Raw genomic sequence first — 25,083 nt, forward strand, 5'->3', positions numbered from 1 at the left:
AAATGTAGGCGTCCCTGTCCAAATGTTGCTATCTCTTGGAACATGTCCAAGTCTGTGGATTATTGGAAAAAGAGCAAAGTGAAAGCCACATCACCAGATTTCCAGGCCTGGGACTGAGTTAGATTAAGATTGATATTTGTCCTTCATGACTGTACATTTTATAGCTCAGTCAGGGTTTTCATAAAATGTGTGCATTTTAATTTTAAATATAAGTCAACACACAATGTTATACACGGACACACACACACACACACCATCTTACAGTAGTGAATATACATCACTAAAACTCAGTAAAGCTGAGTATAGATGGAATAACAGAGAACTATTAAAATATTTTTATATACATTTTATATATTTTTTAGAAATATACAAAAGGCATATTTCATAATGAATGTTCTTAAGTTAAACTAATACACCTACTCATGTTATATTGTTGCTTAATTATAATCCATAATACACAAACAACTAAGAACACAACAATTTGCACTTCAGTAAGGGCATGAAGAGGTTAAATATGTGCCTGCGCTCTGTGGGTCTGGCTTATTTTGGAGTGAAATAGGGCCAGAGGCAGTCTAGTCTTTTCACACACATGACACCCTTCCACTGAAAGCCTGCTGGACTGTCTGTAACTACAGAGAAAAGGTAAAACCACTTATGCCTTCATATTGAACAAACACATTTATGTTCAAAACAGCTATGGAATAGAACGTGTCTGGATTTTACACTTTTTAGAATTGAATATTAAAAAGGCATATTATTTAAACAGTTTGAAATATCCTTAAAGACAATTAGAAGATTCTGTAGAGCATTATACATATCAGAAAAATTCATTATATAAATGTTATGTAAATGAACTTCTAACCCTAATATTCCATTAAATATTACAGCTGTTCCTTTCTGTACTAGGGATGCAGTTGTCCACACTGATTCTGTTATGGGCACTGGGAACACTGTTGGTGTGGGCAGAGGAATCAAAGCCCACAGAGGATCCCATTCCCTGTTCAAAGGTCTGCGCCTGTCTCCTTGATGACTATTCCTCAGAGCTCAGCGTCTACTGCAGTTCACGGAACCTGACACAAGCTCCTCCTGACATCCCTGCATCTTCACGATCTTTATGGCTGGATGGAAACCTATTCACAACCTTGCCAGCGGACTCCTTCAAAAATCTCAGCCATCTGGACTTCTTAAACCTACAAAATGGCCTCCTGACAAGCCTCGACTCCCAGGTGTTTAAAGGATTGCACACTCTTGCTCACCTACATTTGGAGCGAAACAGCCTCCGTTCGTTGCCTGCCACCATCTTCCAAAGTACCCCCAACCTTGCATCCCTCAGTCTTCATAGCAACCAGCTGTCACGTATAGATGAGAGGCTGTTCAGTAGACTCTCTCATATGTGGTTGCTGAACCTAGGTTGGAACGCCCTTTCAGTTCTTCCAGAAACTGGATTCCAGGACCTACATGGCTTACGAGAGTTGGTGCTTGCAGGGAATCGCTTGGCTTACCTTCAGCCTCAGCTTTTCCAGGGTCTTACAGAGCTAAAAGAGCTGGATATAACTGGGAATCAGCTGAGAGTTATCAAAGCAAATGTGTTTCTGAAACTTCCAAAGCTGCAGAAGCTTTATCTTGCCCAAAATCAGATTATGACAGTGGCACCTAGAGCATTTGTTGGCATGAAATCCTTGAGATGGCTGGATCTGAGTAAAAATCGTCTTTCAGTTCTTCATGACGAGACTTTCCTTGGCCTGCATAGCCTCCATGTACTTCGCCTGTCGAACAACTCAATAAACAGCCTAAGGCCGGGTACCTTCCGTGACTTACATTATCTTGAAGAACTCGGCTTGAGTCACAACCAGATTCGAGTCTTAGGGGAGAGAGTTTTTGAAGGTTTAGGCCATTTGGAGGTGCTCAGCTTAGAACACAACAGGCTACAAGAGGCACGGATTGGCACCTTCATGGGCCTTAGTCACCTGGCGGTGATCAAGCTCACTGGTAGCTGTTTCCGCACCCTGCCAGACCAGGTGTTTAAAGGCCTGTCAAAGCTCCACAGTGTTCACCTTGACAAAGGTTGCTTGACCAAAGTGTCCACTCAAGGCTTTATTGGTCTGACAAGCCTACGCAGACTTTTCCTGCAACACAACAACATCTCAGCAATAGAGCGTCAGAGCTTTGTGGAACTTCAAGGTTTACAACAACTTGATCTGAGGTTCAATAAACTCACATCTCTCTCCCCTCACACCTTCTATGGCTTAAAGAGTCTTGATTACCTTCTTCTAGCAAACAATCTTCTCTGTCACCTTCCTTCAGAAGCACTGATACCACTGCAGCATCTATCTTGGCTGGACATTTCTGGAAATAAGTTGGAAGTGCTTCTTAATGCAACGCTGTTCATGCTGCCTCGGCTACGCTACCTTAACCTGAGGGACAATGCACTAAGCACTCTTCCATCTTCCATTCCTGAAAGTTTGGACCAACTTTGGCTATCAGGCAACAACTGGAAATGCGACTGCAGCTCTAAAATCTTCAAGAATTTCATCTTGCAGAAGATGCATGTGGTTCCACGGCAGGTGGAGACCCTGGCAGAGGGTGATGAGCCCCACACACTTATCACAATCTATAACAACATCACATGCACCAGCCCACCCAACCTTGCTGGATTAGACCTGCGAGATGTCAGCAGTGAACACTTTAAAGACTGCTAAGTCTTTTGAATAGTAGTGTGGTTGAGATTCCACCCTGCTTCTGCAAACATGATAAAGTATTATTAGGATCAAATGTGAATATACAAATTAAGTCTTTTTAAGTGTACTCTCTTCTCATATATTGCAGATACACCCTCAGAGACCTAATTTTGCTCCTGCTGTTTCTGTTAATGGATATGTGGTTACAGATAATGAATGAAATGAATTAATGTTTCTGTTGAGGCAACCATAACCTGGTCAGCTGTTATAACTTCTAAAATCACACATTGTGGAACTACCTATCATGATTTATGTGACTGTATATAAAGTTTGTGGTCTGATTAAAATAAAGATAACTATGTTAGACATTTAAAAGTTAAAACTTTTATTATGGATCCTATGTGCCACTTTTTGTGCCTTTTGGGTCCTTATTACAACATTTGCTTCCCTCTTGTTTAATCATTATCAGTGATAGAGGACACAGTCTATAATAGGCAATCGGTTTATATTTACTCAGTGATGCCACTGAAAATATTCTTCTTCAGGTGTTGCAGGGTAAAAGCAAAATGTAGGCTAATGTGCAGAATTAATTATTTTAGGATTAATAACACAAAAAACAGTGAATCTACTAATTATTTTATACATTTTCAGTAGGTAACTGTTCACCCTGCATCAGGCGTATCATTCAAAATAAACAGATTGTGTTTGGTTTCATTCTCTAAATAAATATTAGAGAGACCAAGAGAGAGACAGAACCACATGAACATGCTGAGATTGACAAATAGACCAGGTAGAAACCATATCAATTTTTGTGATTTAGTTTCATAGAAATCCTTAATTTTTTGTACATTTAAATTAGGTCACTACACACTGTTGCTAGTTGGAAAGCCAATTTGACTGTGTTTTAACAAAAATCCCCCAATTCTTTAAAAACGCATAATTTGAAGGAGATAGCTTTAGAAGGATTTTATGCATAGTGATATTTTCTAGAAGAACATAAAGATTGTGGTAGCAGGCATAATAGTAACCTGGCATCCAGAAATGATTATATATCTTAAATACATAATTAATTATGCATGTATGTTTCTATGCTTCTAAAAGCTATCCTAAAATACCTTCTGGATATTTGTGTAATGCACTGCTTTTTCTATTTGCATGAAATACCATAATGGTGGTAGAGGTGATGATAGGAACAAGTTGTCTAAAGAATTTAATGCCTCTAAAAATTACACTAGAGGAAGTTATGTCATGGCATGTTTATAGACATTCTACCTGGTGTTTAAGGCTTTTTCTTATCACAGGTTTAGGACCAGCTTATTATTCACAGCAGAGACTAGTGCCAAGAGAGCAATGGGAAAAAATGGAAAATTCCCCTATCATTCACACACAAATTAATTTAACACCACAAACCAGTTTAAACACTAAGGCTTTCACAATGTAAACAAAGGTTATGTTTCTTTTCTGATGAGAATACACCAGTTAGCAAAAAACGACCTGCTTACCTTCATCTATAATATTAGCTCCACAGACCATACATGTAGTTCTGCATTTTGTAGTTCTACAACTTCAGATTGTTGCTCTGTATACTTTTGCTCGATTTTTAACTGATCAGGACCTGGTCAGGACCACCACAGGGCAGGTATGAATTGTTTAGGGGATCTGTCTCATTATTGAGGGGCCACAGACGTGGTGTTGGTGTGTTAATGTGTGTTAAAGTGTTCTTGTTGGATAAAGGATTGTGTTTAAGAATTCCAATCGCGTTGCTGTGTCTGCTCTGGATTAAATGGAGGCCATTTTAATATACAGGCTGAACGTACTTACCTCTGTGACCTCTGAATCCTAACAGTGTACACTATTTCAATGACGAAATCGTTGCAACGATTAAGATATGAGAATGGGAAATATCTTTTTGAATCCTAAAAAGAATCTTTTTTTAATTATTATTATTTTTATTCTTATTTTTTTGCCAGGAACTATAAGAGCCCTGAAGCATTTCCCACATGATGACTGATAGGGGTCGATCCCAAAAATAATTAATTCAGTCGTCGAGAGTCGACTCACAGGCTTTTGATTCCCAGCCGGGGCACACCGTACAGCCTTTATGAAACGTGCTACACTTTTACACAACTCACATATCAATAGGTTTGCTGCATTTTACATAAGACAGAGCGAAAAACACTAAAAAATAACATTTGTAGCAAAATGTTCTAAACCTCTAAATATTCACCCGAAGGAGCCGATAGACAGAAGCGGACCAGGCATGTGTGGGCACTCATTAGTGTTAAGTTCCTTTAGTTAGCGTTGGCTCTCGATATATTTCTTTGTGAAGCTGTAAGATCATCTAATATCTAACAGATGTATTGATTCTCTTCATTTGGACTTGGATTTTGAGTCGATTCCAACATTTTTGGAATCGAACAGCCCTCGTTCAGACGCTCGTGCATGTAGACGCGTCCTGTTTCCATGACAACGGTACTGCGCTTTTGCCTTCAACCAAACTCACCGACAGGACCCTCCGTCGTTTAATTTGTATGGGAAAATGCAGAAGAGTTCGTTTTTCGATGGTATTAAATCCCAGGTTCCTTCACTGGATTCTGACTTGGCTTCTTCAGTAAGTAAATTATACATCAGTGAATAAAAATGTAAACAACGTTTAACTCTGCTAAGTGGAAATGGGTTAACGTTACCCCCAGAGTCAGGAGCATTGCTTTGGTTTATGGCCTCAAATATTAGGTTTGATGTAAACATACAGTGGTTGGTATTGCTTAGTTTTACATTATACATATATTTACATACATTTATATACACTCTTAGCACAATGTGCTAAAATGTGCAACTATTTTGTTTCCCCTAAAGAACTGACAACCCCAAATTTGAACATTAATTGGGATGTATGAAAAATGTAAAGAAATAACATGGCAGAGATTGTTAAATTTACATTGTATTTACCTTGTATTTTATTGCAGGAAACATTAAAACAATATATTTCATGTTTTGTCTGGTCAGCTTTATTTCATCTGTAAATATCAATTTCCCTCAATCAGGCCTTCAACATATTCAACATAAAGTTGGGACAAGGGAAGTTTGGGCCATGAGTGTAGAAACAGTGAGGTGGTCTGTTATGGCTGAAATTAAATTCTATGCATTTGATTCAAAAGCGACCTTATGCATTAAATATAGTTTATTACAGACCATGTTCATATGGCCCACATACTTCATTTCTTTTGCCTCCTTTCACCTGGACCTCTAATATCTGCTCCTTTGTTTGTTTTTAACTATTTGCTGTTCTCTATTTCTTTAATTAAATCTTTTCCCTTGAATATTGTTAATAATCTGTATACTAATCCTCCTGGTTTACTAATAGCCCATATATGTGTGGTTCTAATATTTTATTATATTTTGTATGAATTTGTATCACTTTAGTTATCTTGAAAAGTTTTTTTAGGGGGTTCTATTTCACTAACGTGATATATATTGCAGTCAGACAGTGAAGAGGAGGTATCCCTTTATCAGCGACCTTCAGCGTTCAAGATGCATGAACGGGTGGAATTTGACCTTATTTACCCATCACTGGAGGAACCTGAAATTGAGGTGTGTATTAATGTGTGTGTGTGTGTGTGTGTGTGTGTGTGTGTGTGAGAGAGAGAGAGAGAACAAGAGAGAGAGGAGAGAAAGGGAAAGTGTGTGCGTGAGATCTGAGTATTTATCTTAATTGTTACATCTTTTTCCTCATAAAACAGGATTTACTCAAATCATTTTCAGAGCCATTTATGTCTGATGATGTATTAAGTGACCAGAGAGTAGACCCTTCACCTTTGTTCCCTGAAGATCTGGATGAAAACAAGACACAAGTTGCCAAAATGCATGACTGTGAGATACCTGCTTTCAATTTGACTCAACCAGAAAACCTTAGAAGTGAATTTATGAACCATTCAAACTTATCTGACAAAAATGATGTTGAGCATGAACAGAAAAAGACTAATGGCAATATGAAAACTGCTGAAGAACAGAACAAATCACCCAAGTTTCCAAACCCCAAAAATGAACATTTACTCCAGAGATCTGCAGAGGTCTGTGTCCCAAAGTTAATTGAAGGGGAGGGGGAAAGCAATACACTACAATACCCAGTTTTGTCACTGAAGGTGAGTGTGGCTGTTGGTTTTATTCATAAGAATCATTATTAAGCTGTTACTTAATATTCTGAAAAGACCCTTGTTTCTGGCAAAAGTCTCTGGAAAACTGGGATTTGAATGAGGTTCTTCAGTCTCTGAAGCAACACACCGGCCATCACAAGGACACAAGGAAAAGAGACACGCCACTTCGGATTCAGCCACTTAAATACCCAGGTTTGTTTATAAACTTTTGCTTTTGTCACTCTTTCAACTTCTTGGATCCACTACATTTGTTTTGATAAACCATGTACAATCTTGATTTATTAAGGAATATTTCTTCTACTGGGTTACAGTATATGGCAATGACAAATCAAAGGCTGACATAATGGATCAGTTAGCTGCTTTTTGCAAGATGCAGGCATCTAAGATGGTCACAGTGTCAACCTGTTTAACTGAGAAAAGCCACACTGAAGTTCAGAGTCCATGTGTGAAAAATCCTTCACCTGAAAGGTACCCTGTGCAAAATGTTTCTTTTTATTAATCTATTGATATTAGCAAAATGTTAATATGTGTTAATGTTCTAATAAAAGATATCCTGTTATTTATCCCATAGAAAAGCTGATGCCTCTACCAAATATTGTAATGTGATTGCTGAGAAACTGCAATTGAAAGATGACAGTTCACCCACAGTAAATATTAATTTGTGCATTGCTGATCATCCGACAAAACCAGCAGTTATTCTGAACACATCCTCATGTTTTGACCAATTAAAGCAAAGCATGACCAGAGACAGAGTGGGAAATTCACAGCCTGAAGTAGTCAGATGGAATGGGTAAACTTGCCAAGAAACAGAAAAATGTATTCCCTATATTTATATATATATATATATATATATATATATATATATTAGTAATACTCTTTAAATTTTACATATGCATATCTGTGTGTGTGTGTGTGTGGGTGTGTGTGTGTGTGTGTGTGTGTGTATGTAGAATACTTACTGGGAAGAATTCGTTACTTCAGAAAATCAGAGAGTCACGTCAAATCAGGACAGAGAACTCTGTTAAAAGTTTTGAAGATTGTTCTGAGCCTAAAAAGGAAGAGACTTTGGGATTAAAGAGACATCAGCACAGCTGCAGGAATTCCTCTCCTGCTGTACATGTGGATGAAACATACTTTCCTACAACTGCATGTGATGAGAGTGCAGAACCAGCAGATAAAACATTGTCTTGTCACAAGAAGGAAGAGAGGTAAAGACTCCACTTATTTTCCATACCACATCATTTAAAATTAAAACAATAATTAATGAATACAAATTCTCAATGAATTTTACATGACTGTCACTCTCCATGTTCAAGTGGCTTTAGATGTGTTTTGTGAGTATTGATGTCAATTTGTTCTCTTTTTGGAAATCTGAGCAATGTTAATACCTGTTAGCACAGTGATATAAAATGAAATTAAATCAAGACCAAATTAAGTCTTATGCGTATTAAATTATTGAAGAGATCAAATACTATGTAATGTGTGCTCAGTGTCTGACGAGTTGTGCTTACTAGTGACCATGTACAGAAGGAGCAGCAGATGAACAAGGCTCAACGGCAACAGTATATGAAACAGCTTCTGACATTTAATCCTCAACGATCTACACATGACAAACAGAGTGCAGCTGAGATGACAGATGCTCTTTATGATACTGTGAGCAGTTTCTCATGGACTGTCTGTGAATATTTCAGAGAGATTATTCACAGCTTTGCGAAATATAGTTAAATGTTCTGTTTCTTTAACAGGATGGATCTCACACTCCATCAGTCAGTACACTATCTCCACTCCTTCAAGGTTGCAAATGTCTTCTTTTGACTGTTACCATGTCCAGTCCAGGTGTGGTAGCAGGAGGAGCACAAGGAAAAGCACATACTGTGGAATCAACCATAGCCAGATCTCACATTTTCAATTCACTAATTGCTTGGTTTCTGTCTTTGGTATGTGTTATTAGTATATCATTTATATAGTATATATTTGTTTTTTGTTAATGCATATAATTCTAGATTTGATTGATTTTATTTTGTTTTTGGAAAATCTGAAAGTTCATCATGATGCAGTTATAAATATTTTGTGGTTCAGAATTAATACATTTGAACATATACTGAAAAAACATTTTTAGAGACTAAATCAGAGACTACCTTCCATTTAATTTCCAGTTAAATTAGGATAGTAGCTTAAAGGAGACATGTTATGAAAAGGAAAAAAATATCACTTTTGGGAATTTGAGAATCTGGAGCATCTACCAACCCACAAACTGAGAAATAAAAAACCAACACAGTTTTAGTGATCTGTCCATGTCTGAAAACATTAGATTAAATGTGTTGTTCTTGTTTTGTAATACTTCATACATAGAGCGCAGGCATTTAAGTTATTCTGCCTGATTTGCTACAATTACAGAATTGGACATATCTTTATATGATAGTGCAAAGACAAGGTTAAACAGAGCAAAACATCACAGCGAGAATGGAGATTAAAAGAGAACCAAGCAAAAATGACTAAAAAATAAAGCTTCTGTTCGTTGCTCCTCGCTCCTGGGCACTCATGCTGAAGTTACTAGTGGCTTATTCACATTCTTATTTAAAGGAACAGGTGCTAAAGCCAGTCATTCTGAACATTCTGAAATTGTTATTTGATCCCTGTGATATTTTGATCAAAACATGTCACAGATGCTTCATTAACTTTAAGGAAAAAATATATCTCCAGAATTGTTAACTGGAAATTAAAATATTCAGAATGGATTTTACTCCATTCTGTGTAGTACCATGAATTAATAAATAAATAAATAAATAAATTAAAATGTTATTTATATTAAAATATTTAAAAAAGTTTTAAATTAAATAATAAATGCAAATTTTATTGGATTTGTTTTATAATATAACATTATACACCATGCAGAAATCAGTGCAGCTTAAATTTTACCTGTATATTTACCTCCCTCTTACTTCAAGAGGGACTTTAACTGATGTTTTTAACTGATCATTATTAGTACTCTTTATTCTGGTGAATGGCAGGCTGAACCAAAGAGTAGTAGTACAAAGGATACTAGAAGGAATGGTGGAAACACTGCACCATTTTGGGTGGCTGGTCTGCAGCAGGTTTGGAGTGATGATGGTTTGGTTCTTTACGCCTGTGCTGTGTGTCCTGTAGAAAGAACACCTTCTTGCATAAAATCAAGGGTGAGACATAGCCATCATTTCAAACATCATTTGAAGGTATATTCCAGATTTATTAGATTGGTTTATTTTTATTTACAGGAGAGATATGTGAAAAAGGACTGGGCTCTATTCCGTAAAAGAGTGTCCAAATTCCTGTCTCAGACACAGCTGAGGACAGTAGTACCATGGCTATCGGAGCTTAACCACCTACTTCAACACCAGGCTAATCCTGAACTCGTCTCTTTACCCTCTTCTTCTCTTGACTGCTTTGTTTCAATCAACTCTGACAAACAGGTCTGTTTTTTTGGGGTTCATCTGAACTATTGTTTTATTTAGAGATATTTTTAGCCATAATTCCTGTTTGGAATGGATTAGTTTTACCTGGGGAGTTGGGGCCAAATAATTTTGCTGCAGGACAGCTGAACAGTTTTAAGGCAGATTCACGCTGGATATGAATTTCTCAGGATAAATGACAAATGGGAATGGATACTCAATTTATGCATACTACAGAAAGTGTGAACAATGTCCTGTGGCCAGAAACTGATGAAGAATTGGACGATAAATAGAACACAAATACCGCTTTTATAACCTGTTTATAGTAATGGCGAAGGGTTTACCAAATTGCAAGCCACATGTTCATAGCATGTATGCTGGCTATAGGCTACGCTACACAATACATTATATAACATAATATTCAGAAACATGTCAAATAATGCTAAAATTACATTACCCATCTCAAACTAAAAGAAAACAAAACAAATAGGGCTATAGTTTGCCTGTTGTTGGACTGGTATGACATGGTGCTTTGTTGCAGGCTGTTAAGAAAGCCTTTGGAATGAGTCCTGGGTTCTTCTGGCAGACTCTTGAAACTCAAGACCAAATATGCCAAAAGGCAGGGGCCACAACTTTTCTGTCTCACACTGAGGTGAGAGGGATTTTCTGGATTTTGTAGAACATAAATACTCTTTATTTTTTCTTGCACTACCAGTCAGTGTCTCTTGCGGTCTTAGGTTGTGTTTGCTTTGGGATGTCAGCAGCTGTTTCTTAACCCTTTAGCCACACACCATACACTTCAGCTTCTACTGAGCTCAGGATTAGATGTTTGTGGCCTTCGCCTCACTTACCCTTCAGAAGAAGTCATAGTATATAATGCAGGTAAAAAAAACCTCCATGCATTATATTACTGTCAGTAATACCTTAAACAGTTTGTAATTACTTATTAGTTTTAAATTATGTATTTACAACAATATTTTATGCAATTTACATTAAAGCAATAAATTCGATAGGAAAGGGATTTATTTGATTGTATATCATTTGATATAAGTATATTACGGATTTTTAGAGACTGTATACTTTAAATCTAAAATTTAATCAGGTTAAATGTTAAATTAATAAGATCCGCAATCTCAGTTTAATACAGTTTCAATCAATCTGGACAATACAAGAATTTATAATGTGGATATTTTCATTCCAAATGTTCCAGAGCTGGTACATATGCTTACTTATATGTAACACAAACTGTTCTACAAAATGCCATACAGTGTAGTATAACAATGTAGTGTCAAAACTTTTTATTGACATTAAAAATAATAAGAGGCTACATTGTGATCATTTGTTAATCAGTAAGGAGGTAGAGAGGTAAAATATTATTATAGGTTGCTTATGTGCCAAGGTATGTATTTCTGGGGTGAAACCATTTGACATTATAATACCTTCTGTTTGGCAGTAAATGTGATGAGTGGACATGGATGGGAGAATTCCCATCAGCCAATACTTGCCCTAGCTATCCGTGGACCTTATGCCAGCTCTGTATGGCAGAAAATTACTGGGCCTTCAGACCCTCAACAGGCACAGAAGACAGACCCTGAATCTATCAATGCTCTGTATTGCTATAGCCAAGATCAACACCTTCCCCTCTTTCAACGACTGACCAGTCAAATGCACTTGGGTTTGTGTGTGTGGTTTGGTGGGAGAGTGTCTATGAACCACTTGGTAACAAAGCAGTAAGTAGCTTGTTAGACATTAAAGCTACTAACATTACAGGAGGTCACAACAGCTCAGCCCAAAATACCTCTTAAACCTCTGTGCTGCCAACAGGAAACCAGGCTTTAGTGGGAAAGGGGATGGAACCCTTCAAATGCCTTCAGCTGCAACTCTCTGTGCCACAATGAAAGGTAAGGGGGACCTGAATAGGGTTTAACAACAGCAGGGATTGCTATTTTTGTTATTTATATCTAATATTAATTCATTTGAATGTTTAACAAACAATATATCACAACCATATAGAGCTCTACAGCACAGTGCTAGCTCAACCTACTCTATCTAATGTTTCACATGGTGATGTCAGAGTCATATGCTGCTGCTTTGCATCCCATTCTACTGACAAGCCTTTTCTTTAGAGTTCACACTTGCTGTTTTGAGGAATGAGTTATGTCAGCAATGATTACCCCTTAAACTAGATCTGGTCATTTAATAGACCGGTAATATGGATAAACATTCAAACTCTTTCTCACAACTCCACACATTCCATGTCATCATAATTATATTCTTTTCCGTCTACTTTGTGCACATGGAAGTATTTAAAAATATTTATTAGAGACAGATATAATTCAGCATTTATTCACTGTATGATTTTCTTTCATTCATTCATTGTATGTAACCGCTTATCCAGTTCAGGGTCACGGTGTGTCCGGAGCCTACCCGGAATCACTGGGTGCAAGGCATGAACACACCCTGGAGGGGCCACCAGTCCTTCACAGGGTGACACACACACACACACAATCACTCACACCTTTGGACACCTTTTGAGTCACCAATCCACCTACCAACATGTGTTTTTGGAATGTGGGAGGACACTGGAGCATCCAGAGAAAACAAACGCAGACACTGGGAGAACACCTGGAGCAGGACTTGAACCCACAACCTCCAGCTCCTTGGAGCTGTGTGACTGCGACACTACCTGCTGCACCACATCTATCAGGAATTTCAGAAACTGACATCATTCATTATAAAAGATTCTGATTTGCCGGTGCTAAATTAGAAATCACTTTTTGCATCTGTGATTGTATTTATGGGCCTACCTTTACAGCCAAGGCTGATTTGCTCTTGAAACAAATGGGAAAATCCAAGGAATTCAGTGAAAGCCTCAGAAAAATAAATGCAGAGCTCCAAAAGTATGGTTCCACCTTAAGAGCATGTTCCAGACAACTAAAGATACCACATAAACTTTATGAAATTGTATGCAAATGTAATGAATTTAGAATAATATAAATGATACATAATTCAGGAGGCACAGTAACTACCTGGGCTAAACAAATGTTGTTTTGAAATGTTCAAATGAAACCAAAGACATCAGAAAGGTCTGGAGAAAGAACTGAAGTGCAAAAGTGTTTAAAATCAACAAATTGACAGTACTATTTCACCATAACATGCACTAAGGCTGCAAAGCAATAAAAAAGCCCCATCATGTATTGGAGCTGTTTTTTTTTTGGGAGAAAGACTAGTGCACTTCAGATAGCATCATGAATAAGGATGATGACGATGATGATGATTTAGAAATACTAAAGCAAAATGTCAAGAAACCAGCCAGGAAGACCAAGACACAAAATGTGTCTTCAATAAGACTGTGATCCTAAGCTTTTATCCAAAGCTGTGACAAAAGTTGTGACACTCAAGTAAATTAAACCTGAAATAAATGAGTCTCTCGTTATTTCAAAGAATGTATCAGGACTAAAAATGTGACTATCTTTAGCCTAGATATATGTAAACTTTGGCCTCATCTTTATAGTGTACATTTCCAAAAAATATTTTTTTGTCAGTAAAAATCATGCTCATTCTTAAACTCACTTCACAACAGACACAAGGCCAAATGTACTGACTCCCATCATGGGGTGACCTAGCACAAACACAACCCATAGAGAAACACTGCTCTAACTGTTCAATCTGTCCTCCTCTTCCCTTAGGCGATGTGTTCCTGCTTGTATCTCCTGTGGTTGTACCCTGCTGTTACAGTTACGTGATGTCCGCATGTGCAAAGAAAGGTTTCCAGCTGTTGGGGGTACAGAGAATACAGATCTCCAGCAAGCAAGACTCATTTCTTGGCCTCACCTCAGAGCAGGTAATCAATTGTTGCCATCCACAACAAACTCATTCTCAGAAATATTTAACTTAGACGGACCTTACAGAGAAAGACTGTCAGCAACAGTGATGGAGATTGTGTTTGACATAAACGTCTCGTCTGGTTGTTAGATGTCAGCATTCTGTCACACACCCACGGTGTTTGTGGATAGAGGGCAGCTCGAGCTGTACTCTCACTGCTTGGTGCTGTTGCTGAGGAGAGAGAATGCACTGCGCCACAGTGCCAACTTGTCTACAGGTGCAGCCTTCATTTTTTCTGCCTAGTCTCATAACAAGAGGCTTCTACTGTGTTCTGTTTCAAACTATTACATCAACCAGTAGGGTTAACAATATAAAATTTGATTTTTAGTCTGAATTTCACATTCTGTTCTAAACTGCAATGATGTCAGCTACTTAAATGCACACCTGTTGCTGACACAGGTGTTTTATTGTACACACAGTTTGTTTAGTCACCAAAGGCCCTCCAACAAAGGCTTTGGAGTAGGGGATCTGTGTTTCTTGGCATGATATAGCACCATTTGAAACCTTTCAGCAGAGTTGGAGTGATGTTTGTGATCTTGAACTAACCATTTAATATGAGAACCTGACCTCACTAATGCTCTCATGGCTGAAACGCATCAAAAACACACAGCATTGTTACCACTACAGTGTAAAGCTCTCCCAGAGAATTAGAAGCAATTATACCTAAGGGGGCAACTTCCAAAAAGATTTCACCAATGTTCAGTGTGCAGGTGTGCAAGAGACTGTGGGTGAATCCCATTTCTCCTCCTAGCCCTACACCTCCACTTCGCCTAGGGAGTCCCAATTCTTGCTGGGAAAGAGGGCCAAGGGGTAGGGCTATATACCCCATGAAACTGATATTTTTCAGGGGTACACTTCAAAGGAACGGCTGTGTATACCATGTAAAGATGATTGCAAGATGATAATAAAGCCACAATCGACAAAATAAAGCCACACATGGCAGTATTTTCTCCTTTAGTTTCAATGCATTATGTTCAACAAGCATAAAACACTACTAGTAGCATGCAAATGTCTCTTTAGTGTCTGTGGTTATTGCAACATATAAGTGTGGTATGCTAAGGGTGGTATGGTAGGATTGTTGAATGCTTCTGAAGGCATATGATGCCTTAAATTGTTAAAGTCCAGCAGCACTTCTCACTGCAAACTGGGTTCTAATGAGGTATCAGGGTCTTGAAGGGTTGTCCCATTTTGTAGGGGAAGATTTTACCCACTACAACTTGTAACTCAGTTCCACAAAATGTATGATGAAGTTAGTCACAGAACTGACTTGAAACTTTGGGTTTAGTGAACATCTAATACTAAGTTGACAATGCAAATCACAGATTCTTATTCTGTCAACCATTTTTAGACACTTAAACAAATTCTTTAACCCGAAAAAATATTTTCACAGTGTGATTTTAACACAGTCATCACAAATCTCTGTTTTAATGACACCCCCCACTCCACCCCACTAATTCCAAAATGAATAAATGAAACTAAGCTGAATTAGTTACAATTGTTTTTGGAGCTACCATGTAACTTCACTCAGTCCCTCACATTTAGGAACTGCTCCAAAAGGGGAGTATTTTTTAGGTTTTCATGGCAAATCAATTATTTTCTTATTTTGAAGGTTTGATGAATGAGCTTGCAGTACAAGGCTTGATCGGAGTGATTCGTGCCAGACTGGCAGATGATGCTCAACTTATGCCAGATCTTTGCTTTCATGCTGTGCCATATACAGAGAGCCTCTTCAGCTTCCTAGGTACACAAGTGCTATAATGTTAACCTAATTTGAGGACTTTTGTGCAAGAGCTGATGGAGAACACGTTGCTATGCCATAGGCGGACTCATGTGGACACTGCCAGACTTCAGCCATGTGATCCTGTCCAACCACAAGTATCCCTCCTGCAGCGAGATCGAGCAGATTGTGATTCTCACACTGACCGGTAACAACATTATGGAAGAGGGCATAAGTCTGCTTCACAAGGTCATCAGGGGAGATGTAACAGGTGTGCAGATATTTATAGCAAGACTACTAACGATTTTTTTTAAACAACAATGTGATCATTGTTAATCTGCGAATAATTGAACACATGGTTTCAGCATTAATTAATTCATTGTAGCCCAGGTTCAAACAGCTAATATCTGATTACCCCACACTGCTGTGCTTCTCTGAGAGCATGGAAAAAATGAGTATTTGTATATTCATTGTCCTATAGTCATTGTCCTCTTCAAAAGTGGTCCAGAACATGATTATTATCATTATTGTAGGCTTGTCTAAAACCAATTGCCTGTTGAAATTAATTCATTTATTAATTAATAATTAATTAGGGTGGCACTGTGGCTCAGCAGGTAGTGTCGCAGTCACACAGTTCCAGGGACCTGGAGGTTGTAGGTTTGAGTCCCGTGCCGGGTGACTGTCTGTGAGAAGTTGGTGTGTTCTCCCAGTGTCTGCGTGGGCTTCCTCCAGGTGCTCTGGTTTCCTTCCACGGTCCAAAAACACACGTTGTTAGGTGGATTGGCGACTCAAAAAGTGTCTGTAGATGTGTGTGAGTGAATGTGTGTGTGTTGCCCTCTGAATCTCTTAATCCTACTCTGGAAAGGGTTGGGTTTCAGACTCCAGTCCTGAAGGAGCAAAGTAAAGGGAATTTATTTTACAAATTATGTACTGACATATGTTAAACAATACACAATTAAAACTGAACCAAAGGATATACATACAATTTTAAAAGACTTAATCTGTCATTTGAGGTCATTTGCCAAGGAGGTTTGTGTATTTCTGCATTAGATTTTCCCTCTGTAGTTATTTGACACACTTCTCTGAAGTTTTGATAAAATCAGTGTCCTGTGTTGAAATGTTCTTACGCCCAGTAGGAGTGGGGGAGGAGAGATTTGAGCTGCTGGCGCTGAAATGGCTGCCCACGCTGTCCCAGAGGCAGGCTCAGGAGCTCAGCCCTTTTGAGGTCGGTGACCGCCTGTGGAAGAGCAGTGTGGCGAGCCTGGCATCCTCCCCAGCTCTGGTCTGTGCCCTTAGAAGGCTGGAGGCATTCAAAACTCTGCAGAGGCTTTTACCTCAAAACTACCCAGGAAACCTGAGCGTGCTAATGTCGCCTACTCCCCAAACGACCTTCAGACAAGCCTCACTCTTTTTCACTGAGGCAGAGTTCATCCCGGGTAAAAATGCAGCTTCAATATGTCAATCATATGCATTGGATATTATTCTATATTGGTCACTGAGATATGAACTCCTTGAAAACCTAGGATGCATATGTAGACATACAATTCTCCTTCACTGTTCTAAGATATTGTCTGTGAATGAAATGGCCCAGACTCCCTCATTAGGATTGTGCTATATATAGTGAGGCACTATTTAGTTCACTAAGTAGTGCTAGAAACAAGTGATTTTGGACAGTTCTTCTGTCCGTTGCTTAGTAACAAAGAAAATTGCAGTGCATTTGTCCACATTCAGTTCATGTAGTGAACTACAGTGTTCACTATAAATTACGAGTGCACTGAGGGAGATTTTAGTGCCCTGAAATATCACGCTCAAATTCGATTTTACTATTTGGACAAATTGCCAATGTACTAAATAATCCATCAAAACTTAAATAGGGAGCCATTTTGGACACAGCCATTGTTTCTAATAATATAAATAAAGATGAATAATTACAAAACAAGGCATTTGTATTCACTACACAGAATTGTACATTTTATTCCTAATATTTTCTGTAGTAATGTGTGTAAAATATTCCCTATATATCCATTTTGATTTTTAAATAATCACTCGTCCTTATGTTTCTAGATCACAGTAGTCGCACAGTGCTGAAATACCTACCACCGCAGAACATAGGTACATCTGTTATGTGCAGAAATATGTGAAAATTCCATTGTGTGAAGTGCTGCATACCGACAGTGCACTGACAATGTCTGTCTAATTTCAGGCTTCAACTGCCAGTCCTTCTACAGCTGCATGACAGCGGGTAAGTGATATTTTATTCAGACAAAAAGCATTTTTAATGGCTGTCGTTCTGACTCGCATTGCTATATTCCACAGACCCACAGCCTCTTCTGACCATGGCGCTCTTCAAGCCTGGTGTCTGGAGACACTGTCTGGGCAAAATCCTCAGCAATATCCAGAAGAACTGCTTCATTGTAGTGGGCTTGCGAGTGCTTGTGCTCGACTCAAAGATGGCACATTCACTGATGGATGCACAGGTCAGTCTCTCTCTTAGTCCATTATTTGAACAACTGGAGCAAAGCACTGAGCTACACAAATAATATTCACAAATATTGTCCTTATTGTCAATGTCTGTTCGTGATGTTCAGGGTCCCTCTGAGAAAGTGGAAGAAGTGAAGTACTTGACGTCTGGCCCTGTTCTGGCTCTATGCCTACAGAGAGTGAATGCAGTTAAGAGGCTTTTGGAGCTGCTGGGGCCTGAGGACCCGGCTCAAGCTTGTGCAGAAGAACAACACTTGTGGAGGGCCAGCTATGGCACTGACAGACTACACAATGGCCTCTACGGTAAGAGTACACTCTTATTTCTATACCTGTGATACTACAGAATAGGTTTTCAGTACCAAAATTCACTAGGTTCCCTCTGATATCTACCTGCCTTACGTGTGGTTAGTGCAGTGTGAGCATGGTAGCACAGAATCCAGCATGTCTCTTTTGTGCTGACAGAAAGCCCTGACTCTGTATGTGAAATTGCATCAAATAACAAAGACTTTGCAGGAAATTCTGTCAAACCCTGGCAGACATAAATGAAAACGTAGGGTACACTTGTTATTCGAGTAACAGAAGTAAAGCCACTGGTCTTTAAGTTTGTTTCGTGGGATGTTTTTGCAATTGCCAGTTCCACCGATTTACTTGCTCTCCCCAGGTCACATGGTGCTAACATGCTGCGAGGGTTAAGGCTAGCAAATGCTTGCTCCAAGACATGCGAAGCCTTTTTCTTCATGCTGCTTTTGTTATCTTAGCTAACAGTTCTGTTATGTTAACTAACAGACAGCCTCATTGGCAAGCAGTGTGCTGAGTAATGGAGGAAATGATGGAATTCACTGACAGTTTCTTTATGGTGGATTGCCTAAAAAATGATAACTTGGCTAACATCAGCTAAAGCTAGTAGTGGCCGATATCTGGAGACTTTGCTTACTGATATTTTTAGAGAACTGTTTTAAAGTTGTGGCTTATGTATACTGATTCTGTCCTATTGGCTTTTTGTTTCAGGGTCATTATCTTATCAGAAAGCTATACTGGATGTGAAGATGATGTTTTCAGATGGTCTCTGCTGCACCCAAACATCAGTCATGAAGTATGAGCAGGTAATGAAAGACTTTGCATGTATGATGCTAAAGAATCTAGGCTTAATGTACACTATATTTCCAAAAGTATTCACTCACCCATCCAAATAATTGAAATCAGGTGTTCCAATCACTTCCATGGCCTCCGATGTATAAAACCAAGCACCTAGGCATAAAGACTGCTTCTACAAACTTTTGTGAAAGAATGGATCACTCTCAGGAGCTCAGTGAATTCCAGCATCGTACCAGCATGATAGGATGCCATGCCACCTGTGCAGGAAATCCAGTCATGAAATTTCCAGTGGTATTATAACATATTGGAAGCGATTGGATATGATAGCAACTCAACCACAAAGTGGTAGGCCACGTAAAATGACAGGGTGGAGTAAGAGAATTCTGAGGCACAAGGTGTGCAGAGGTCACCAATTTTCTGCAGAGTCAATTGCTACAGACCTCCTTCATGTGGCCTTCAGATTAGCTCAAGACCAGTGCGTAGAGAGCTTAATTGAATGGGTTTTCATGGCTGAGCAGCTGCATTCAAGCCGTATATCACCAAGAGCAATGCAAAGTGTCAGATGCAATGGTGTAAAGCACATCACCACTGGACTCTACAGAAGCGCGGACATGTTCTCTGGAGTGATGAATCACGTTTCTCCATCTGGCAGTCTGATAGATGAGTCTGGGTTTGGTGGCTGCCAGGAGAACTGTATTTGTCTGACTGCACTGTGCCAAGTGTAAAGTTTATGGTGATGGGGTTGTTTTTCAGTAGTTGGGTTTAGCTCCTTATTTCCAGTGAAAGAAACTCTTAATGCTTCAGCATGCCAAGAAATTTTGGACAATTTCATGCTCCCAACTTTGTGGGAACCGTTTGGGGATGGTCACTTCCTGTTCCAACATGACTGCACCAGTGCACAAAGCAAGGTCCGTAAAAATATAGATGAGCGAGTTTGTCGTGGAAGAACTTGACTGGCCTGGAGAGTCCTGAACTTTTCCCTGCAAGACAGGCCTTCTTGTCCATAATCAGTGTCAGACCTCACAAAGGCGCTTCTATAAGAAGTTCTATAAACACACTCCTAAACCTTGTGGAAAGCCTTACCAGAAAGGTTATAGCTGTTATAGCTCTAAAGTGTGGACCGACACCATATTAAATCCTATGGATTACAAATGGGGTGTCACTCAAGTTCATATGCATGCAAAGGCAGACGAGCGAATACTTTTGACAATATAGTTTAGTTAAAATGAGGCTGAATCTAGTGTTAAGACTTATTGAGGCCTCTCAGCTCTGTCATAGCAGATGTTCTGCAGTCTGACAGGCAAGAAGCCACACTGGTGGCTGGTTCCATTCCAGTTAAATCTGATCTCTGAACATGCAACTCAGTTTGGCCAATCACATCAAGGCCAAACTACAACAAGAAGAAAGAAATTAAAATGAATCTGCTCCACACTCCTGTGCTCCTCATGTTAAACTGAGCTATGGCACTAAAACCAGTTGAACACAAGGGTAAACTTGTTTGTCTGTGCCTGTAGTGTTTTTTATTTTATATTTTCTTTGCATTTAACCCCTCTTTGTGTGCAGCACAAAATCAAAATAATTTTATCCTATGTTTTCTGACGTAGGAAGATTACGCAAATTTACAGGGCTGTTCTGTTTCACAGTTTGTAGATTGGTAGGAGCTACAGATCCCCACATTAACATGCACATGCACTGATAACATTATTGTTTTTTCTTTTCATAATATGCCCCACAAGAACCATTTGCCCTGTGGTGTGAGCAAAGCCTTTTTTTTACCAGTCCAGACATTAAATGACAGAAATGAATCTTTTATTTGGAGGCTGAATATTATTCTGATGTCCTTCAGATACAATGTTTGACTTCAGACCCTGTGGCTAGTCTGGAACGACAACAGTGTCATGCCATTGCCAAGAACAAGCTCTCTGAGTCTCTCATTGAGGAGCCCGGATGTATTAGAGGTAAGACATTTTTCAGCTTTACAGCTTTTTGACTTTGTCAAAATACAAGACAGACTTCCACGAGTATTCGGCTCTGTTCTGTTCATTTCTGTTCTGCTCTTTGTTCTTGTTGATGTTTCGTCAGCTGAATGTGAACTTTGTAAAGCAGAACAGGACAGTTGTGTTGTTTGTTTGTGTTTCGGTGCAAGCGGGGTGCTCAGTCCGCAGTGCACTCTGCCAGACCACCTGCCTCCTCATGCCCTCCAGTGTTCTAAAGCTGAGCAGGCCGCCCCTTCACCTGGACCTCCTGGAGAAACTGCTGAGTACAGGATGCCACCTGGTGGCCGGGAGGTTGTCCGCACTAGACAAGGGCCAAAGGAGACACATATCTGAACTACTGAGGCCCCCTGCTGGTCGAGCAGTTAATGTGAGCAAGCGCCTTCTGGAGTTGATTACAGTTGAATGCAAAACATTGAGTACTTCTGCATTTTTATATTCTTAAACGAAAATAAGAACCCATTCTCTACAACAAACACATTTTGCACACTTTAAAACACAGTTACTGTTCAGTTTTTTTATATTTCAATTTGTTAAATTTAGCAAAGAATTAGAATTCAGGCACTAAAACAAGTCATTTAAAGGGGACATATTATTTTACACCTACTTCACAAGATAATACTTCTCTAGGGTCTTACGGAAAGTCCATTACATGCATTTGTCAAAATACCACAAGCATCAAACAACACAGCCTACTTTAAACCTTTGTCTTCTCACATAATCCTGGGTCCAGTGCTGTGATTATTGAGATTCAGACAATCCTAAAGTACCTTCACTCTGTGTAAGAAGACTCATTTTATTATGTTTTTATACTTAGGCAAACCATGAAAAACTGACCGAGCTGTTTTATTTCACTTTGTGAGTTGGTAGAAGCTGCAATCACCATATTAATGTGCACACGCCCTGAAGGGATATTGTATAGAAGTATAGCATGTCCCCTTTTAAACTTTGGCATGCAAGTCTATATTGAGTGAATCAGGGTGTGAAATTAGATATTTTTAATGGAAAATCTGTGCACTTTACCCAGGGAACACTTCTGTGTGAGGGTCCATGTCTAATACTTGCTCTGCAAAAGGACAACATTGTGACATGCTTTGAACTGATTCTTGAAAGGTACAGTTTTTGGTGAAGCTTTTATATGTTTTTTGTAGTCCATCTATTACTCTGCATACTTTCTTTGCCCCCTTTCAGATTTTTCTTCAATGGTCAGGACCCCCACAGGCCAGTTATGATTTGTGTGGTGGACCATTTTCAGCACTGCACAGACACTAATATGGTGGAAGTGTGTTAATGTGTGTTGAGTTAGTAGATCAGACACAGCAGTGCTGTTGGAGATTTTAAACCCCTCAGTGTCACTGTTGGAGTGAGAACAGCCCATCAAACCAAAAATATCCAGTCAACAGTGACCTGTGTCCACTGATAAAGGACTAGAGGACGACCAGCACAAACTCTGCAGCAACAGATGAGCTACTGGTCCGACGAGGTAGGTGTGTGTTACACAGGGGCCACTGAGTGCGCACGGTGTTTACAAACTCTAGCAGTTGCTCATACCAGTGAAATGCACACTAACACAACACCACGTCACTGTAGTGTTGAGAATGATCCACCACCCATGTGCAACCCCAATTCCAGTGAAGTTGGGACGTTGTGTAAAACATGAATAAAAACAGAGTATGATGATTTAATTTAAATGAACATAGGTTGAAAAGGATTTGCAAATCATCGTATTCTGTTTTTATTTATGTTTTATTTATTATTTCCAACTTCATTGGAATTTCAGATGTAACACCTGCTCGGTGGTGGTCTTGTGGGGGTACTCACCATTGCAGAAGAGGGTCAGAGTGATCTAACAACGTAAGCAGAGTAACACATGGACTGCTGTCTGTGATTATAGAACTACAAAGTGCTTCTGTATTGTAAGTAAAGCTGATAAACTTGACAACGCCTGTACAAACATAAAGGCAATTTAAATGTACAATTTAGATTCAGTTCTCTTAAGATTTTAAGTGATGTGGTCCTCTGAATTTCAGCATTTGTAGAGATAGACCAGACTTTGAGAAAGTGAGAAACATGCTTCTGTACCCCAGCTTGGAATGTGAGGTAATAAACTCCACTATCTGCACCAAAGCACAGTACTCACTTTTATAATTCCTACATAAAATGTCATATTCCTTTCTTTGTGATTCAGGCAGTGAGGTTACTGTGCTACTTGTTTGATGGATTCTCACCGGACAGTCGCCATGTCATAGTGCCAAAATGATGTCAGTTACCTGAGTGACAGGACAGGCACAAACGTGTAAAATGCGATCAACCTTTTAATTAATATATATTTATCATTATCTTAATATAAATGTTACATAAATATGCATTTCCAGATTTGCATGAACATAATTTGCGAGAGTCAGAGACCACTACACGTCAGTTATTTAACCTTCAGTCAAAGCAACAATTAGCAGTTTTACCCCCAACCTTTTTTATTTTCCTTGCATTCTTCTAGTTAATGTAGAGATATTTTCCCACACCTGTAAAATCCAGTCCAAGCAGTTGTATTTTCTGCTTCCTCCAATACAAAAGCATTTTTAAGGCTTAGATCTCAGTTCATTGTGCTTAATTTGCCTATTATATTTTCCATATCTTTGTGAATCCTTACAGACCCAGAGTGTTGAGATATCTTCTCAAAGTGGAAAAATTGGACTGGGAAATAGTTCAGATCTGAAGCAAGTGAAGCTATGTGTATTGATTATCTGATATTGAGAGGTAGTCTACAAATTTGTGCAGTTTTTATGGTTTATTTTTTCTGTAACTTCTCAAATACCAACTTTGTGAACTTTTACTAATTATCTTTCGAATTTTGTCTGGATTATCCTATACCTAATCCACTCATAAGTAACTCTTAAAACAGAAGAATGTGTATTTAATAGCTGTTTAATTCAGTGGTTTAAAGAAACAAAGGTGGTCTCTGACTTTTGCACACTAGTAAATACGTTTTATTGTTTGTATTATAATCACTCCATGTGTTCTTTAACACATATATTGTGATGGATTATTACAGAAACAAATAAATTATGTGTATTTGCACAAAGTGATTTCATTTTTGTTAAAGGCCCCTTCATTCATTCATTCATTCATTATCTGTAACCGCTTACCCAATTCAGGGTCACGGGGGTCCAGAGCCTACCTGGAATCATTGAGCGCAAGGCAGGAATACACCCTGGAGGGCAACACAGACACACACACACACTTTCACACCTACGGACACTTTTGAGTCACCAATCCACCTACCAACGTGTGTTTTTGGACAAGGCCCCTTCAGTGAAAATCAATTTGTTCACCTTGTTATTCTCACAATGTTTACACACTAGAAGACATATCATGAGTGAAATATGCAGTCAAGGGCATAGCTGAGCATTCTGACAGTCTCAAACAGGAGAATTCAGACAGCCAGGGTTCTCATGTCATAAACCAAAGGAAGCAATCAACTTATGGGGCAGGGCTTTTGAACCTATGATAGTGAGTGATAGAAGAGTAAGTGGAGATGGAGGCAGAGACTATTTGCATATTCATATAACTGCGCATATTGAATGAAAGCAAAAGTGTAGATTTGCATCTAAACCATTTTTATGGCTTTAGGGAATTATATTCCTGGAAAAA

The 25,083-nt window shown here is 38.9% G+C and overlaps 2 protein-coding genes across 12 annotated transcripts; both read left to right on the forward strand.

Annotated features, from left to right (window-relative positions):
* Positions 1 to 565: 565 nt before the first annotated feature.
* On the forward strand, positions 566 to 3,055 carry igfals (insulin-like growth factor binding protein, acid labile subunit). 2 transcript variants are annotated; one of them, XM_066674750.1, is made up of 2 exons: positions 566 to 642; positions 888 to 3,055. In XM_066674750.1, the coding sequence occupies exon 2, from the start codon at positions 909 to 911 to the stop codon at positions 2,697 to 2,699; it is 1,791 nt and encodes a 596-aa protein (XP_066530847.1). In that variant the 5' UTR covers positions 566 to 642; positions 888 to 908; the 3' UTR covers positions 2,700 to 3,055. The 2 variants fall into 2 exon arrangements, with proteins under 2 accessions (XP_066530847.1, XP_066530846.1); XM_066674749.1 differs by having other exon boundaries at positions 594 to 642; positions 907 to 3,054.
* Positions 3,056 to 3,317: 262 nt separating this feature from the next.
* On the forward strand, positions 3,318 to 24,441 carry LOC136699773 (dynein axonemal assembly factor 8). Of its 10 annotated transcripts, XR_010803665.1 has the most exons (32): positions 3,320 to 5,289; positions 6,159 to 6,269; positions 6,419 to 6,820; positions 6,907 to 7,024; positions 7,144 to 7,300; positions 7,404 to 7,622; positions 7,783 to 8,040; positions 8,347 to 8,485; positions 8,578 to 8,769; positions 9,844 to 10,008; positions 10,087 to 10,281; positions 10,802 to 10,912; positions 10,998 to 11,142; positions 11,714 to 11,990; positions 12,085 to 12,161; positions 13,950 to 14,104; positions 14,236 to 14,362; positions 15,755 to 15,886; positions 15,966 to 16,133; positions 16,996 to 17,298; positions 17,927 to 17,974; positions 18,066 to 18,104; positions 18,179 to 18,339; positions 18,451 to 18,646; positions 19,352 to 19,446; positions 21,285 to 21,396; positions 21,585 to 21,802; positions 22,460 to 22,545; positions 22,624 to 22,915; positions 23,213 to 23,348; positions 23,463 to 23,532; positions 23,621 to 23,686. XR_010803665.1 is itself a non-coding variant. In XM_066674744.1 (30 exons), the coding sequence occupies exons 1-30, from the start codon at positions 5,218 to 5,220 to the stop codon at positions 23,690 to 23,692; spliced, it is 4,620 nt and encodes a 1,539-aa protein (XP_066530841.1). In that variant the 5' UTR covers positions 3,334 to 5,217; the 3' UTR covers positions 23,693 to 24,441. The 10 variants fall into 10 exon arrangements, 4 of the variants coding, with proteins under 4 accessions (XP_066530843.1, XP_066530841.1, XP_066530842.1 ...); XR_010803666.1 differs by lacking the exons at positions 22,624 to 22,915; positions 23,213 to 23,348 and adding an exon at positions 22,250 to 22,290 and having other exon boundaries at positions 3,319 to 5,289; positions 23,621 to 23,685; XR_010803667.1 differs by lacking the exons at positions 23,213 to 23,348; positions 23,463 to 23,532; positions 23,621 to 23,686 and adding an exon at positions 22,250 to 22,290 and having other exon boundaries at positions 3,318 to 5,289; positions 22,624 to 22,743.
* Positions 24,442 to 25,083: the final 642 nt, after the last annotated feature.

This window comes from Hoplias malabaricus, chromosome 6 (genome assembly GCF_029633855.1).
Source record: "Hoplias malabaricus isolate fHopMal1 chromosome 6, fHopMal1.hap1, whole genome shotgun sequence".
NCBI classification, from domain to species: domain Eukaryota; kingdom Metazoa; phylum Chordata; class Actinopteri; order Characiformes; family Erythrinidae; genus Hoplias; species Hoplias malabaricus.

Bases quoted from the DNA above. Each gene is read 5' to 3' on its own strand.
- LOC136699773 (XM_066674744.1), top strand. From the start codon at position 5,218: ATGCAGAAGAGTTCGTTTTTCGATGGTATTAAATCCCAGGTTCCTTCA. The intron at 12,162-13,949 runs GTAAGGGGGACC...CTCTTCCCTTAG, and splicing joins TCTCTGTGCCACAATGAAAG to GCGATGTGTTCCTGCTTGTA. The intron at 23,533-23,620 runs GTAATAAACTCC...TTTGTGATTCAG, and splicing joins ACCCCAGCTTGGAATGTGAG to GCAGTGAGGTTACTGTGCTA.
- igfals (XM_066674750.1), top strand. From the start codon at position 909: ATGCAGTTGTCCACACTGATTCTGTTATGGGCACTGGGAACACTGTTG.